The following is a 15,544-nucleotide window of genomic DNA, read 5'->3' on the forward strand; positions in this document are numbered from 1 at the left end:
TTTAACAGCACTGAAGCATGGCAACCTGATTCTCCTGGTGGAGCAGGGATATGTGCAGAAGTCCCTTTCAACAATAGGACTGAAATGGGATGGCTGCTTTCACCTAGCCCTTGAAAAGTGGGATTTGATATGGCCTTTGACTTCAAGGGGGTATTTTAGTCCGAGACTTGTGAAACTGAACAATTCTTTCAAATTTCTAAATAATTTACCAGGACTGTATTACTATTCTTCTTCTCTTCCTTACTAGTATCTATCTCTTCCAACTTATTACTCTAACTATGTTGCTTGTATCTTTCAATTTATATTGCTTTTAATTGTTTCCCAAATAAGATTTGATAGCTTATTAGTAACCTTGACTATCACTAATCGTTGTATCTTTTTATTCTTGATGAATGTATTTTATTCTCCTTATGTACACTGAGAACATATACACCAAAGACAAATTCCTTGTGTGTCCAATCACACTTGGCCAATAAAGAATTCTATTCTATTCTATTCCAAGTGTGATATTGATAACATTTTTCTGTAGGCAGGATGTAATGTTTGGATAGGTTTTTAAATTTCTGAACTTATTTATAATGGTTGATCACCATGCAGTTATCACTATGTGTGATAACTGTTCAGGATTTGCAGAGCTGATTTAGAAGGATAGTCTAATCATTTCTGAATATTGGTTCTTTTTTTAAACATACAATTTTCAAAGAATGTACTTACATCATTTCCTTTGGGTCCTGATGGGCCTTTTTCTCCTGGTGCACCTGGCTCACCTTTTGGACCTACACCACCTGGGGGACCAGCTGGGCCAGTAGAACCAGCTGGGCCTGTATGTCCATCTTTGCCTGGTGGGCCAGAATTGCCAGGTGATCCTGGTGCTCCCTAGAAGGTGATATTTGAGAGAGAGAAATATAAGATAGTTCTTGACTTAATGCTACCAGGACATCAGAAAATGGAGAATGTATGAAGGACAACAGCTACACTTCTTAACTACTCATATCTACTACCAGTAAAAAATGAATATATCTAGAATTGCATGCTTTTAAAAATGCTAAGCAATTAAAGATTAAAGATCAAAAGAAATATCTGATAGTGTAGGCAAATGGTTTTTCCCCAGTTTGCATGCATACTTCCATCCTAAGGAAATGAGGATGCTGTAGTTGCAACCGTGATGGCTAGTGTTATCTGACCTGTGGCCAACAGAATATAACATAGTCTCCTATCCCACTTCCTTACTTTGCATAGGGCAGGAGTATCCAGCTCTGCTCTTCATCATGAATTGAAAAAAAACACACAGAGAGAAAGACTGGCTTCCATGAAGGATATTTCATGCCTGAGTTGCATCTCCACAAGACCTTATTCAATTCCATGACTACTTTGCAACTCCTCCATTGATCCTGGAGCCAAGGTGGCGCAGTGGTTAAATGCAGCACTGCAGGCTACTGCTAGATCAGCAGGTCAGCGGTTCAAATCTCACCGGCTCAGGGTTGACTCAGCCTTCCATCCTTCCGAGGTGGGTAAAATGAGGACCCAGATTGTTGGGGGCAATATGCTGACTCTCTGTAAACCGCTTAGAGAGGCCTGAAAGGCCTATGAAGTGGTATATAAGTCTACTGCTATTGCTATTGCTATTGCTATCCTGCTTTTGGACTAGCTGAATCCTTCAAACTCCAAAGTGATTGCTCAACTTTCCATTTCTACAAACCATACTCAAGATGGAGCATTGTTGCTCACTTCCTTCCTTCCTTTTTCTTTTTTACAAAAGAAGGAAAGATATATTTTGGAAAAGGGTTATTCCTTAGCAATCATGGGCATGAAGTAGTCTGGGTTAAATATTGTCTACCAGAGATATGCTTAAGAGGGGCTTCAATTTATAAATGGAACATCTGTGATCGAAACACAGCACCTGTGACTGAATGTGCAAATGGAACTGTTGTGCAGTTTGATTTCTCTAGTTATTTCCAGCTAAAATTCTAGAGCAGAGAAAAGAATCTGAAGGCAGAGAAGAATAGTAAGTGTTAAAAATTGTAGTAATTCTCACATTGTTACCAGGAGGACCAGGTAAGCCTCGACCTCCAGGAAAGCCAGGTGAACCCTGAAATAAATGAGTATAGATGATATTAACAAGTTATCAACTACTGCTCAACAGGAGATGGAAAAATCAAATTCAAGAAACCAATATACTCTTTATCACATACAATAAATACACCACTTATATATCTTTTGCCTCTGAGTCAGTCTTGACTCCTGTTGACTGCCTAGTGTGCTTGCAGTTTTTTTGTCAAGGTTTTTTCAGAAGTCATTTCCCATTACCTTCTTTCCTTAGGCTGAGAAATAGTGACTGGCTCAAGTAACCTAGTTGGCTTTTGCCCAAGATGGGGCTAGAACTCCCAGTCTCTAGCCCAATACCCTAACCATTAGACTAAACTGGCTCTCTAAGGGAGAGCATTTGTTTGCATTTGACAATTTGGTTAAAAGGTCATTAGATCTTTTGTACGATGGCTTGCTGTGACATGACTCTAAATAAATGGATCTCAAGAAAAACTGATAGGCTACAAGTAGCTGTCAGACTGTGCTTTTCCCAGCTCCAAACTAAAAAGAACATCTATCATTTACATAACTATTTAGGAAAAAAACAAGAATGCATGGACATGGGTACAAGGCTCAGATAGAAAGGTCTGATTGAGATAAGCCCGTGGATCACCACTGAACCACTGAGAAAATTTTGGAACTGAAATGTCAGCTGAACTGGAACATGCCAGATTAAAAGGATATTTTTTATTTTGTTTATGTTTCTTCTTAAAGAAATTAGTGTGTTGTCTTTAGACCATGGTGTCTTTTAAAGGCCTGGGGCTAAAGAGCTTTTGCCCCCCTCCTCGAATGGTATGGTTGTTGTGTGTTTTAAATTGTGTATTGTTATGTTCATCTTTTTATCCCCTGTTTGTACCCCCTTCCCTGACCGAATTGTGAGCCGCCCTGAGTCCCCTTCGGGGAAAAGGGCGGCATATAAATGAAATAAATCCTAAATCCTAAGAATTTGGATGCAAAGATCAAACAGTTTACTAAACATTTTCAAAAATACCCAATACTTACTGCAGGACCTGGACCTCCACGTTCTCCTTTAGGTCCTGCTGAACCAGGTGGGCCCTAGATAAGATATGAGAGTTAGCATCATTATACTAAAGAAAATAACAGACCAATCAATATATGAATTTCAATGGAATCAACATATTCGATAATTTCTCTTTTCCAAAAGATACAGGACAAATCAAGTTTCAAAAACAGTAGAGATTACATAGAACATACAGATCACAGCATACGTACTTGTGCACCAGGGCCTCCTGATGGACCTGCATTTCCTGGGGGTCCAGATTCACCTCGTTCACCAGGAAGGCCTCGTTCTCCTTTTCCACCAGGTTCTCCATTTTGTCCCTATATAAAGATTAGTTATTAGTTAAACCTTAATAGTTAATGATACTTACTAAGTATCTTTCTGAAATACTAATACACAATTAGTCTTGGAACAAAAGACAGTGTCTTATCATCTCCCTGATAACACTCAATCCAGGCAACCATATACATACATACATACATACATACATACACACACACACACACACACACACACACACACACACATATTCCACTTTTCTTTCTCCTGATTTCCTTTGCAACTAAACATGCTGGTTGATATTTGGTATGGGTTGTTCTGCTATTTATTTACTTTCCTTCAACTCATCTCAATCCAGTAGAACAAATCTTTCCCACCCTTTATACTAAAATATCTTTATACTTACAGGACCTCCAGGGAAGCCAGCAGGACCAGGTGGGCCTTGTTCACCACGATCACCCTGCAGGTGACAAAGGAATAGAGAGGGAGCATAACTAACCCTACAAGGAAAGGGATTCCACTATGCTAACATCATTCTTTGCCTCACTCAGCTATTCTCCTTTGCTCACAATAAAATGTATTTCTAGCACACTTCTTTTTGTCTTTCCACCAGAATCCTTACCATAAAGTTATTCAAAGCTCTTTGTTATTGTGTTAATTTTTCAGATGGAGTGGGAGATTCCTGCAGTTTTGAATAAACACAAGGACTTTGTAAAGAACTGCTAATTCCCTCCAGAGTGTTTCAGGAGAGCCATCTCAACTGGATAGCTGGAACCTCCATTCTCGTGCAGAGAGGCATCGCACCATTTGGCTTTTTGCAAGCAGTATCAAAGGGGATCAATACACGTTTGTGAGCCCCTAATAATCCAATGAAAGGTGCATTTGAGTTTTTTAACTTTTGTGAAAGAAAAATTGGTAACCAAGAAGAAGAAGAGACTTGTTTGAAGTCAGTATTCCTTTGGACAGGGATCCCCAACCTCTGTTCCGTGGCCCAGTGCTGGGACACAGCCCGTTCAGAACCGGGTTGTGAAAATGGTGGGTAGGTCTATGTCTGCACGTGGGCATGAAACCATCACAGAAAAATTGGAGACCTCTACCTTAGGATATAAGCCAAATGGTTGCAGTCTATCCCTGCTCCTAATTCACCTGCTGATGACTTCCCTTTTTACTTCCCATGTTATTTTTATTTATGGATTTTCTTGTCCGTTTCCTCTTTTATGACTTTAATGGAAGAGTGACAGTGTATTACCCCTGGAGGAGATCACACAATCTTAGGAAGACAGGAGAGTAAGAGCTTGAAATTCTATTTTTTCTAATTAACATTATTATGAAGAATTTTATACTCTTAAGTGAAGATACAGCTTTTGAGATAAGAATTAATATTCTAAATTATAGATATTCACTCTACATTATCTATAATATGAAGTGTATTAATGTTTTAAATTTAAATATAATTTCTAGATAGATTGAAAAGAACAAGAGTGTTCTGGCATATTACTCTTTACAAGAAAGTAATCTAACTTTCCAAACCAATTAAGATTATTCAAATAATATAAAAAAAAAACCTTTTGTATGAAAATTGTAGGAAAAGGATTAAAGCACCTACAGATGTAATTAGATTTTGTATTTGAAAGAATTTCTTACCGGGCCACCACGGGGTCCTGTTGGGCCATGGGGCCCAGCAGGTCCAGGTTCTCCCTAGAAGAGAAATAAATAAATAAATAAAAACAGCAAAAACAAAACAAATAAAGCTTTTATTTCAGAATTGTTTTCTTCAAAAATGAATTGAATTTACATTCACATGTGAATGAAATGTATTATGTTTGTAAGTATACCTTATCACCAGATTGGCCAGATGGACCAGGAGGTCCAATGGATCCTACAGGGCCCTAAAATGTTAAAAGTAAAAAAATCAGTTGGAAACATGGGCTCATCAATCAACAAGTATGGAAATGCAAGAACATTCAGTATACTCTTCCCTGGAAACCTCTATTCAATTTTGGTTTTGCCTACCTAATCCAACCTGTCTCCTCTGATGCGGAAGTTTCATAGGCAGAGAGAACATTCACAAGAATTATCAAATGAGCTAGGTATTGAGCCTGACGATGTTTAACAACATGTCACAATGCTTTCAACTTGAATTGACTATATACAAAACAAATACGGGACTAAGAAATTCCAGATAGCCTATGCTTAAGATCAGGAATGATTTAAATTGTTTAAAGTTAGCTTAGCAAGAGGAAGCTAAGATCAATGTAGAGATGTTATTAACCTTTTTTTTATTTTTTTCTCAATATATTTTAGACTGTGTTTGTTAAAAATCTATACCATGTACGGGCTCTAGGAATTCGGGAGGGAGGGAGGTGGGGGCTTGGGGGGGAGGGTGGGGGGAGGGAGGGATATATACTAGGTTAGATTTCAATGTAATATGACTTCACATGTATACTGTTTTTCTATAATTTCTCTGTAAAAATAGGATAAGTTAAGTACAATGACATATAGTGGAAATACACCAAGGGGAGGAGGAGTGGGATAGAAGAAAGACGGGTAGAGAGGGATGGGAGAGAGGATGGGAGGGAGGGTGAGAAGGGAGGGAGGGAGTGGATCGGGAGAGAGGAGTGGTAGAGGGGGAGGGGAAGTAGGGTAGAGGAGGATGATGGAGGGAAGATAGAAAGTTGGAGGGGGTGGAAGAAAGAGGTGTATAGAGAGGGGAAGAGGTATATTGGGTTTGTATTTTGGGGGGTATTGTTGACAAGAGGAATTGCTGCGATTATTGTTTAATGTTGTATGGCGCCGGCTATGCACAGTATATATGTGAGTGTATGAAAATGATAAAATGGAAAATAAAAACTTTTAAACTTAAACTGAATGCTTGCGACTTGGCAAGATATTTATTCATTATAACAGATTCTTTAACTTGTGTCAATCAACTTGCCATTGCATAAATTCATTGAAATGAGAAGAAAAAAATTGTTTTTATTAACAAGTTTAATATTTTTATATTAGAATTCTGGAATTCTAATTCTAGCTGTTTGAGGAAAAGCTGAACTATTAAAGAGCCTTAGAATTACTTGTATATGATTGATTGGTTATTGATTGATTATTGATTATATGCAGTCAATTTGATGCCAGCTTGTAGCAATCACATAGCTAGATTTTCCCTATGTTCCTAACCTGGTCCTTCAGTTTTTTTTAATGTTACATCCATCATTCCAGTAACTAAGTTCATCCATTTTCTATATGCTCGCCTATAAGCTTAGTCTACTTCTTTTCACTCTGTTCACTGTATTCTCATCAAGAAACTACTCTCAACCCAGTAATACTCCTGGAGAATAAATCCATCTAACTCTTTAAAGAATCTTGACAGATCTCAGGAAAATTAGATCAACTAGACTACTTTTAATTTTATTCCTCTTAGTGTAGAAAAATGCTCATTAAAATATTTACAAAGTTGCACAAATTAAGAGACGAACTCCTGAAAAGGACTATAAAATACATGTATTTTTTGGAAGGCTAGGTTCAGCAAGGGTTGAGGCAGAAACTGAAATTTCAAACTCATCTCTAGAGATAAGGATTTTGTTATGCCTGTCTCTTAATCTTGATTAGATAAGGAAGGAGTTGCTATGAATACTCTGGAAATAGATGCAACTAATCAATCAACTACACTTCCTAAACTATTCCTTGGCATTAGAAGTTCTTGGCATGCTTAAAAATATCCAGGATATAATATTAAATGCAAAATATTAAAAAAACTCTTTACACTCTGCTGGAAACAATATTGTTCTGTTGTAAATTAGATGAAGCAAACAAATTGTCCATGATATGACAGAATCTACTTACTCGTACTCCATCTTTACCAGGTAAACCATCTCCTCCTCTGCTTCCAGGCTCTCCCTATCCAAATGAAAGAAAAGAGCAGATACGTTGTGAATAAACTAACCAATAGCAACCTGTTGTACCATGCAGTTCATAAGCTTTCCCCAAACTAAAAAGGAACATTTAAGTCTTTATTTAAATATATATAATAAAGAGTATTATACAAATCGTGACCCGTCAAAACTGCGGTCCACTAAAGCGCGCCCGATCAAAGCGCGTACGTGACGTCATCAGCAGCGTGACAAATAAAATTAAAAATAAATTAAATTAAAATTAAAATAAAATTAAAGCAAGCCGATTCACTTAAAGGTAAGGATTAGGTTTAGGGTTAGGGTTAGGTTAAGGGTTAGGGTTAGGTTTAGGGTTACGTTAAGCGTTAGGGTTAGGTTTAGGGTTAGGTTAAGGGTTAGCGTTAGGTTTAGCGTTAGGTTAAGGGTTAGGTTTAGGGTTAGGTTTAGGGTTAGGTTAAGGGTTAGGCTTAGGGTTAGGTTTGGGGGGGTTAGGGTAAGGTTTTCGCGTTAATTTTAAATTTACTGCTCACAGCGTGCCGTTTTCGTTGCGCTGTGATGACGTCGAGCGTGCTTTAGTCTACCGCGGATTTGTGGTGGAACCTAAACAAATACTATCAGCAGGGAGAGATGAAGCAGGACATCCACTCAGTTGGCAAAGTGTAAAGCAGTAACACCTTCCACTTTGAAGTAGGTGAACCTAATTATTTGTTAGCCCTATTCAAAGGACTCTTCCCTAAATTCATTAAATTCACTTGGAGTTACTCTTCTCAACATACAGAAGATGGGCTTTATGCAACCTGGAGACCTATTTTAGTACTTACGCATATTGCCCTGCATCAGGTTTTATGAATAAGTGATGTCAATCTCAGAAGTTTCGATTGACTTAGTTAAGCTTACTGATGCTTGATAGTAAGTCCTAGTTTAGCTGCTCTTCATAATTTTGGATGTCATTATCTGGTTATTAAGGAAAATATAAAAGTACGTACCTTGTCTCCCTTAGGTCCAGGATTTCCAGAACCTCCTCTTTCTCCTGGCATTCCTTGTAATCCTGGAGGTCCCATACCACCAGGAGGACCAGGAGGACCACCAGGGCCCTAAAATTATATTTTCCAGAACAGTTATTAGTACACCTGTAAAAACATACCTGGAGCATAATTTAGGTATACAAAGTGCAATAATTTCAGCTTACTTTTCCACCTTCAGGGCCAGAAGGACCAGGACCACCTCTAGCTCCCTGGGGACCTGGGGTTCCTGGTAAGCCTCGTTCACCTGGGATGCCGTTTTCACCCTAATAGAAATAAAACCATTTAGTTCTCTTTGACTTCTTTGTTTTCACATTCTTATGTGACCAGATTAGTAACCCAAATATACCTTTCCTCCTGGAAGTCCTGGAACTCCATTTTCACCTTTTGGGCCCTGTTGTGAAACAAAGGGGATTTGATTATTATTTATATATTTTCATAGGTGGCAACTTCCTTAATATTCCAGATGCAGCTAAACAATTCCACCTGAGGTGCCTATCCAGTCAATGACATAATGGATTACATTGATCTTCTTCCAAAGCAGCATACGTTCCACTCAGTTTAGCTAAAATAATAGCCACTTCTGAAGAAGGAGAAGAAAGAAAAAGGGAAGGAAGGCGAGAAAACAAAAAGAGAAAACCTGGTTGAGGAAACAGAGAGAAAAGTGTGTGTGTGTGTGTGTGTGTGTGTGTGTATCAGGGGTGGGTTTCAGGCGGTTCGCGGCGGTCACCGCGAACCGGTTGGTCGGCGAACCTGGAAGTAAGTAACTTCCGGGAACGCCGAAGGATCCACCCGCCCCCCCCCCCACGTTTCTTACCCGGTTTTGATGAGTTCTGTGCTTCCACGCATGCGCAGAAGGCATACAGCACCTGCGCGATCCTCCAGGAGCAGCTGGAGCATTGCACAGGTGCTAGTACGCATGCGTGCACTGCGCGCATGCACGAGGATGCCACCGGCCCCGTTCCAAACGAACCGGTTGGAACGGGGCGAGAAACCCACCCCTGGTGTGTATACATACATACACACACACACACACACACACACACACATATATACAGAGAGAGGGGAAGGGAGGGGGAGGGAGAGAAAAGCTTTGGAAGTATATAATATATTTGATTTCTATAAGACATTATTATAAAAATAGCTGGAAGGAATAGGTAATAAACTTTCTTAAAAGCTGAATTTTGGGGTAAAGTCATAGAGATTGGGTTTTTTTTTAAGAAAAGGAAGAATGTTTCAGAACGAAGTCATATTTCTGGAATAATAATTTATATTGTTCTCCAGACTTAAGTAGCGTTATGTATCATTTTTATCCATATTTGAGAGAGACAAAAGGACGACTTACTGCATCTCCAGGTTTTCCATTCTCTCCAGGAGGTCCTGCAGGACCAGTTAGACCCTAGGGGAAATACAATTATTGCTTAATACATATTCCTCTCTTCTTTAAAGATTGCATTTAAAAATATCAGAAATAGAAATTTATTGTAGCTGATGAATTTTTATAAAAATGTGAAATAGCAGATAGTCAGGCCATTAATATCATGTATGTCCTTGTTGTGATTATAGCAGTGTTTCCCAAAGTGTGGTACGCGTACCCCCAGGGGTACGGGAAGAGTTTGGTGGGGGTACGCGTTGCACCGGAGTTTGGTGGGGATCACGTGGGGATATCACAACAGGAGAAGATATTTTTAATGTTATGAATACATTTATGCAAGAGAACAAAATTGATTGGAATAGATATGTTGGAATAAGCACAGATGGAGCAAAAAGTATGGTTGGAATTAATAAAGGACTCGTTGCAAGATTTCAAAATGTTGCTCCAAATGTCATATCCACACATTGTTGCATACACAGAGAGGCTTTGGCAACAAGTAAGATGCCCGCTGATCTACAGAAAGTTCTGGATGAAAGCGTGAAAATCATTAACTACATTTTTTTATGTAGTTATGAGGGGTACTCAGCGTTTTTTATGAGGGGTACTCAGGGTTACGAAAATTATAGAAGGAGTACACATATGTCAAAAGTTTGGGAAACACTGGATTATAGCATTCAGTGTCACCACTTTTTATTGTGAACCACCATACACATTAAAAAAAATGAGTAAAAAATAAAACATGAAATAATTTGGTGGACAAAATCAGCCAATCTTAAACTTATACTTTTCTTCACTAATTTCTTGATTCCGGTTTGAATGCATTATTCAGAAAGCAAACATTGAAGAGTATCAGCGTACCTGATATCCAGGTGTACCTGTTGCTCCTTGTTCTCCTCTTTCACCAGGACCGCCCTGGGAAAAGAAGAATATCATTCATGGCTTTCCATCCCCCCAACAATCCCTTCCTTAGGTTGTTTGTGCTGAGCAGTAATAACTTTCTATTCCTGGCTATGAAGCTTTCAAAACCCAAAAGGAACAACATCAGTCAATGTAGTATTAATTAAACCATAATTAAAAAGGCAAAAAAATAATGTGCTATTGTAGAGTTGCAATAGCCAATGGTCCATGCCACGCAATCTAATTTGCAAGGATTTAGGCTAACCCGCTTATTTTGAAAAGTATTGCTTTCCAATAGTTCCCATGCTCAAATAATTTTCCACATCATTGTGAACAATATGATGACTAATATGTTAATGAAAAACTGTCTTATTCATTGCTTGCATCCATCATTCTTTAGTAATATAGAAGATATACATATATCGACCTGGGTACTTGAGAGACCCCCTGCTGCCAATTACCTCCCAAAGACCCGTCAGATCTCACAGGGTCGGCCTCCTCCGGGTTCCGTCCACCAGCCAATGCCACCTGGCTACTACCCGGGGGAGGGCCTTCTCTGTTGCAGCTCCGGCCCTTTGGAACAAACTCCCCGTGGAGATTCGGACCCTCACCTCTCTCCAGGCCTTCCAGAAACCCATCAAAACCTGGCTGTGCCGGCAGGCCTGGGGTTGATGAGTTCCCCTCCCCTCTCGACTGGTATGGCTGTGTGATTTTCGTGTATTTTAATTATGTGTACTGTTGTTTATGTTCCCTTTCCCCTCTGAGTTGTTCACTGCCCTGAGTCCCTCCTGGAGAAGGGCGGCATACAAATAAACCAAATACAAATACAAATACCAATACAAATATAGTAAGTTAATATTAATACAGGACTTTGATGTTTCTGGTACTTACAGGAGGTCCTGGGGGTCCCTGCGGTCCTGCTTCACCATCCTTTCCAGGTAGGCCCTGTTAAATAATGGAATAGTGATCAGCTTTCAGGGTCAACAGAATTGTGTATGTGGGTGTATACATGTGGAAAGAATGAAATAAATTATTAAAAAAAATGAGTTTACTGACCGGTCCACCAGGAGGTCCAGAACCTCCTCTTTCCCCATTTTTACCCGGTGAACCCTAAAAGTACAAAAGATGCAGTTTAATATCTTACCAATTATTATATATCAAAAATTATAAGGTTCAAAGGCAACTTCAATTTAATATGTTCATAGTAACAGGATATTTTCTCATTTGTTTCATTTCTGTGAATAATGCACTCTTGAGAGCTTATTTCTTTGTTCAGGTTTACTTTTGATAAACAAAGAGTTGACATCTCAAAGAGAAATAATCCTCAATCCAAGGGTAGTCTGGATAATAACGAGATTGTACTGACCTCACTACCTTTTGGACCAGGGAAGCCCATCACACCTGGTTGACCTCGTGGACCGGCTGGGCCTGGGGGGCCAGTCCGCCCTGATTCTCCTGGTGAACCCTGAAAGCCATGGAGGTGAAGAGAGGAAGAAACATGGAAGATCACTGAGATTAAACATTCATAGAGACATTTCAACGATGGGATCGGCCCACTCTATCCAGTCTAGTGGAAGGGGATTGGTACAATTTCATCTTGTTGAGGTCAAAGAGAATATACTTTTCCATTGTGACCCTGCTATCAGAAGTGAGATCTGCTCCCACCCTTCTGACTTTCCAGAAGGATCTTAAAATATGGATTTGCCAATAGGTTTGATACCCTGATGCAGGCACTTTTCATGGTTGATTGGGGTGGGGAACCATTCATCCCTACCATCCATCCCCTTTTAGTTCTTATTTAAGATTTATTAATTTTAATAAGTTTTTATATTTACATTTTTACTATCTATTTTGTAAGCCACTCAGAATCACTTTATCAGTGAAATGGTAAACATATTGAATGAATGAATGAATGAATGAATGAATGAATGAATGAATGAATGAATGAATGAATGAATGAATAAATAAGTAAATGTGCTATCCTATTTGGTCACTTATGTATGTATGTATGTATGTATGTATGTATGTATGTATGTATGTATGTATATATTTTTCAGAAGTAGAAATTAATGCACGTCCATTCAGGTATAATGGACGTTAATACAGAGATTATATAAAAAGGCTTACAGAGCCATTAAATGGTCAATGAAATGCTTGTAAATATTTTCCCAAGAACTGAAACAAGCAACTAAATTAAATGCTCATATAGTGACATCAAAGTAAGGCACAGAAACAAAAGTAGTATCAGGTAAAACAACAGAATATAGTGACGTACAGAAGGACCTGGTTTCCCATCTGATCCTGGACCACCTGGACTTCCTGTCAAGCCCTGAGTAAGAAAAAAAATTAATAAATGCATGTTCAAAGCAATAACTTTTCTAACCCTTCTTTTTATGTAAATGATTAAGAATACAAATGGGGATATAGCACTGGTTGGAGAATTTGTTTCAAGTACTTTTATTAGAGAAATCAAGTAAGATAGTTACTGTAAGTCAGGAATATTGGTCATTTCGTTACTGTAATATTAATATTTTATTTTTTTATTTAGATGAGGTTTTTTCAAGAATCAAGTTCACGATGGAGGTAAAAAACTTTCCTGACAATTTCTAGCTGACTTCCCTTTATGGGGAAAACCCTTAGCAAATTTGGGCTTGGTTCATACATATATGGGAGGGCAACACAGAATCTCAGGACTATAGTCTAGAGTGGGAAGATGAAATACATCTTTGAGGAAAGAAACAGGAAACCATTTCTAAATTGTCTACCTAGCTGTGTCCATATCATCACTGAATTTGACCTGACATAGTATTTGCCTTTATTAAGAATCTAATCATTTGAAATGAAGCTCAAATTACTTTTACTGGATGGTATAAAAACAATTGATTACTACAATCATCCTGACAGATAACCAAATGACTAAAGAAGCTTATGATTCTTCAGTTCACCAAACGTTAAGTTGCAGGCAAAAACTCAACCCAATAATAATGAAACTCAATACCAACATCATTTTGTACCATGGTTCTTGGTCCTAAAAGTCTATTTATCAATTCTTTAGGGTACTTTATCTGGGAGAGGATGATTCTACACACTTCATTTCCCAAGAGAGCTATCCTACACTCACTGATTTAAAGATTTACCTGAGTAAGTAACCTGTTCATTTTTTTAAATTTTAATTTTTAATACACCAGGGAAGATTTTACTAATTCACAGGGGAAAAAAACTTCTTTGGGTTGCAGGTAAGGGCCCACATATTAAATAAATCTGGACATCCAGCACAGAAGGGACCAAGCTAGATTACATGTGTTCTTCCCGACGTTAGGTTTTTCTCAGTAGAGAGATTATTTTTCTTCTTCTAACAGCACCATTTTCTCACTACATTACCACAGTGAGGTACAGTTCTTTATAAGCTTCAAAACCTATCTAGCAGGACTTCACAATTTATCCTGGGCTAAAGACTTTGCCTTTTAGAGGGACCTTTGTTTCCAGAAACAATGAGTGAGCTATTAATTAAACCGATTGACTAGCAGCGACATTTAATTAAAATTAAAACAATTTCTAAAGGCTATGGCCTGGTCACATATTTAATACTGTTCCCTTTCCTTCACAGCCTGTCAAATTCTCTGAGGGCTATACCTCAAACTTTCTAGACTTACATCCTGAAGGGAACAGTAAAATATTACCTATAAAGAAAGCCAGGTATCTTATAGATATAACTGATTCTCAGAACTGCTTTCAAGATATTTGCCTTAAATGTAACAAGTATTTACAATCTGGAAATATGGAATCCGATCATTAATAAGGGAATGCATTGGTCTTTTTTGTTCTTGTTGCATCTTTCCTAATAATGTTTCTGAGTTTTATATTCTACACCCAGGAGATTTCTACTTACTCTCATTCCTGGAAGCCCAGGGCTGCCATCCCGTCCTGATTCTCCAGGAGCTCCTCTTGGACCAGCACTTCCTGGACTACCTCGCTCACCAGGTGCCCCCTTAAATGACATTGGACAATTTGATCATACAAAGAGATGAAGGAAAAGGGGATTACAAACCATAATTGTTCTGAACAAAAGTGGTAAATGTCTTTGGAAACCAAAAACTCTAAATAAGAAGCATATTATTCACCTTTTCACCTGCAGGTCCAGCTGGACCAGGCGTACCGCGGTATCCCGGAGTACCCTGAAAAATAGAAACATAGACATTTTTATTGAAAAACCCATGAAGGGATTCCCAAAGATAGGAATATCATATAGTAATGAAGTTGAGAAATCAATGCGTATTTTCAGTTTGTGTTCTTATGTGTGATTATTCTGAGATCTAATGAATGGAATAATTGCATTATATCCTTGTTAACAAACTGAAGTGTAGCAAAACAAACATAATGATAACAAGATAATGTTCTCTATCGGTATTAACAATCCCATTGCCTTTTCTCTGGTGAATAACCATCATACTGCTTTTAATTCCAATTCTTCTGAATAATCCCATTGGTTTGATTAGCAATTTAGCCACAACTGATATACACAAATAGTGCATAATCTCACCACTTTAATCTCTTTTAGGCACAATTGTACTGTATCTGGAAAAGGAGTGCTGACTCCCAGAGGTTGCTTTGTGTTCTTGTCTAAAATGAAACTGCTAGAATACTTGCCCGTTCTCCTGCAGCTCCAGGTATGCCATTGGTGCCAGGTTGACCAGGTGCTCCTGCCTTGCCTTCTTCTCCTGGAGGACCAGAACTACCAGGGGTGCCATTTTCACCCTTATAACAAAATGCCATCAAACAGTCATTGATAAAGCTAATGACATTCGAGATAAACTTTTACCAGAACAATACAGCCTTTCAAAATAAGGCTTACTCTATTTTAGTAAAAAGGTCAGGCATGTCCCATACCAGATCTACTACAACTGTATAAATTAATACTTACACGTTCACCTCTTGGTCCTGGCTCTCCTTTTGCACCATTTTTACCAGATTCACCCTG

General features: G+C 38.5%; 1 protein-coding gene across 1 annotated transcript in view; it reads right to left on the minus strand.

Annotated features, from left to right (window-relative positions):
- COL3A1 (collagen type III alpha 1 chain) overlaps nt 1–15,544 on the minus strand; it is an 84,217-nt gene that overhangs the window by 12,986 nt on the left and 55,687 nt on the right. Inside the window, exons 19-39 of the mRNA XM_032211665.1 lie at nt 15,488–15,541; nt 15,214–15,321; nt 14,688–14,741; nt 14,456–14,554; nt 12,842–12,895; nt 11,933–12,031; nt 11,623–11,676; nt 11,458–11,511; nt 10,528–10,581; nt 9,640–9,693; nt 8,644–8,688; nt 8,462–8,560; nt 8,259–8,366; nt 7,226–7,279; nt 5,221–5,274; nt 5,030–5,083; nt 3,792–3,845; nt 3,319–3,426; nt 3,088–3,141; nt 2,036–2,089; nt 715–876 (exon numbers count right to left, since the gene is read on the minus strand). Of these exons, the coding sequence (XP_032067556.1) occupies nt 715–876; nt 2,036–2,089; nt 3,088–3,141; nt 3,319–3,426; nt 3,792–3,845; nt 5,030–5,083; nt 5,221–5,274; nt 7,226–7,279; nt 8,259–8,366; nt 8,462–8,560; nt 8,644–8,688; nt 9,640–9,693; nt 10,528–10,581; nt 11,458–11,511; nt 11,623–11,676; nt 11,933–12,031; nt 12,842–12,895; nt 14,456–14,554; nt 14,688–14,741; nt 15,214–15,321; nt 15,488–15,541 (1,530 nt within the window). The remainder of the gene's footprint in view (nt 1–714; nt 877–2,035; nt 2,090–3,087; nt 3,142–3,318; nt 3,427–3,791; nt 3,846–5,029; nt 5,084–5,220; nt 5,275–7,225; nt 7,280–8,258; nt 8,367–8,461; nt 8,561–8,643; nt 8,689–9,639; nt 9,694–10,527; nt 10,582–11,457; nt 11,512–11,622; nt 11,677–11,932; nt 12,032–12,841; nt 12,896–14,455; nt 14,555–14,687; nt 14,742–15,213; nt 15,322–15,487; nt 15,542–15,544) is intronic.

This window comes from Thamnophis elegans, chromosome 1, assembly GCF_009769535.1.
Source record: "Thamnophis elegans isolate rThaEle1 chromosome 1, rThaEle1.pri, whole genome shotgun sequence".
In the NCBI taxonomy this organism is placed as follows: domain Eukaryota; kingdom Metazoa; phylum Chordata; class Lepidosauria; order Squamata; family Colubridae; genus Thamnophis; species Thamnophis elegans.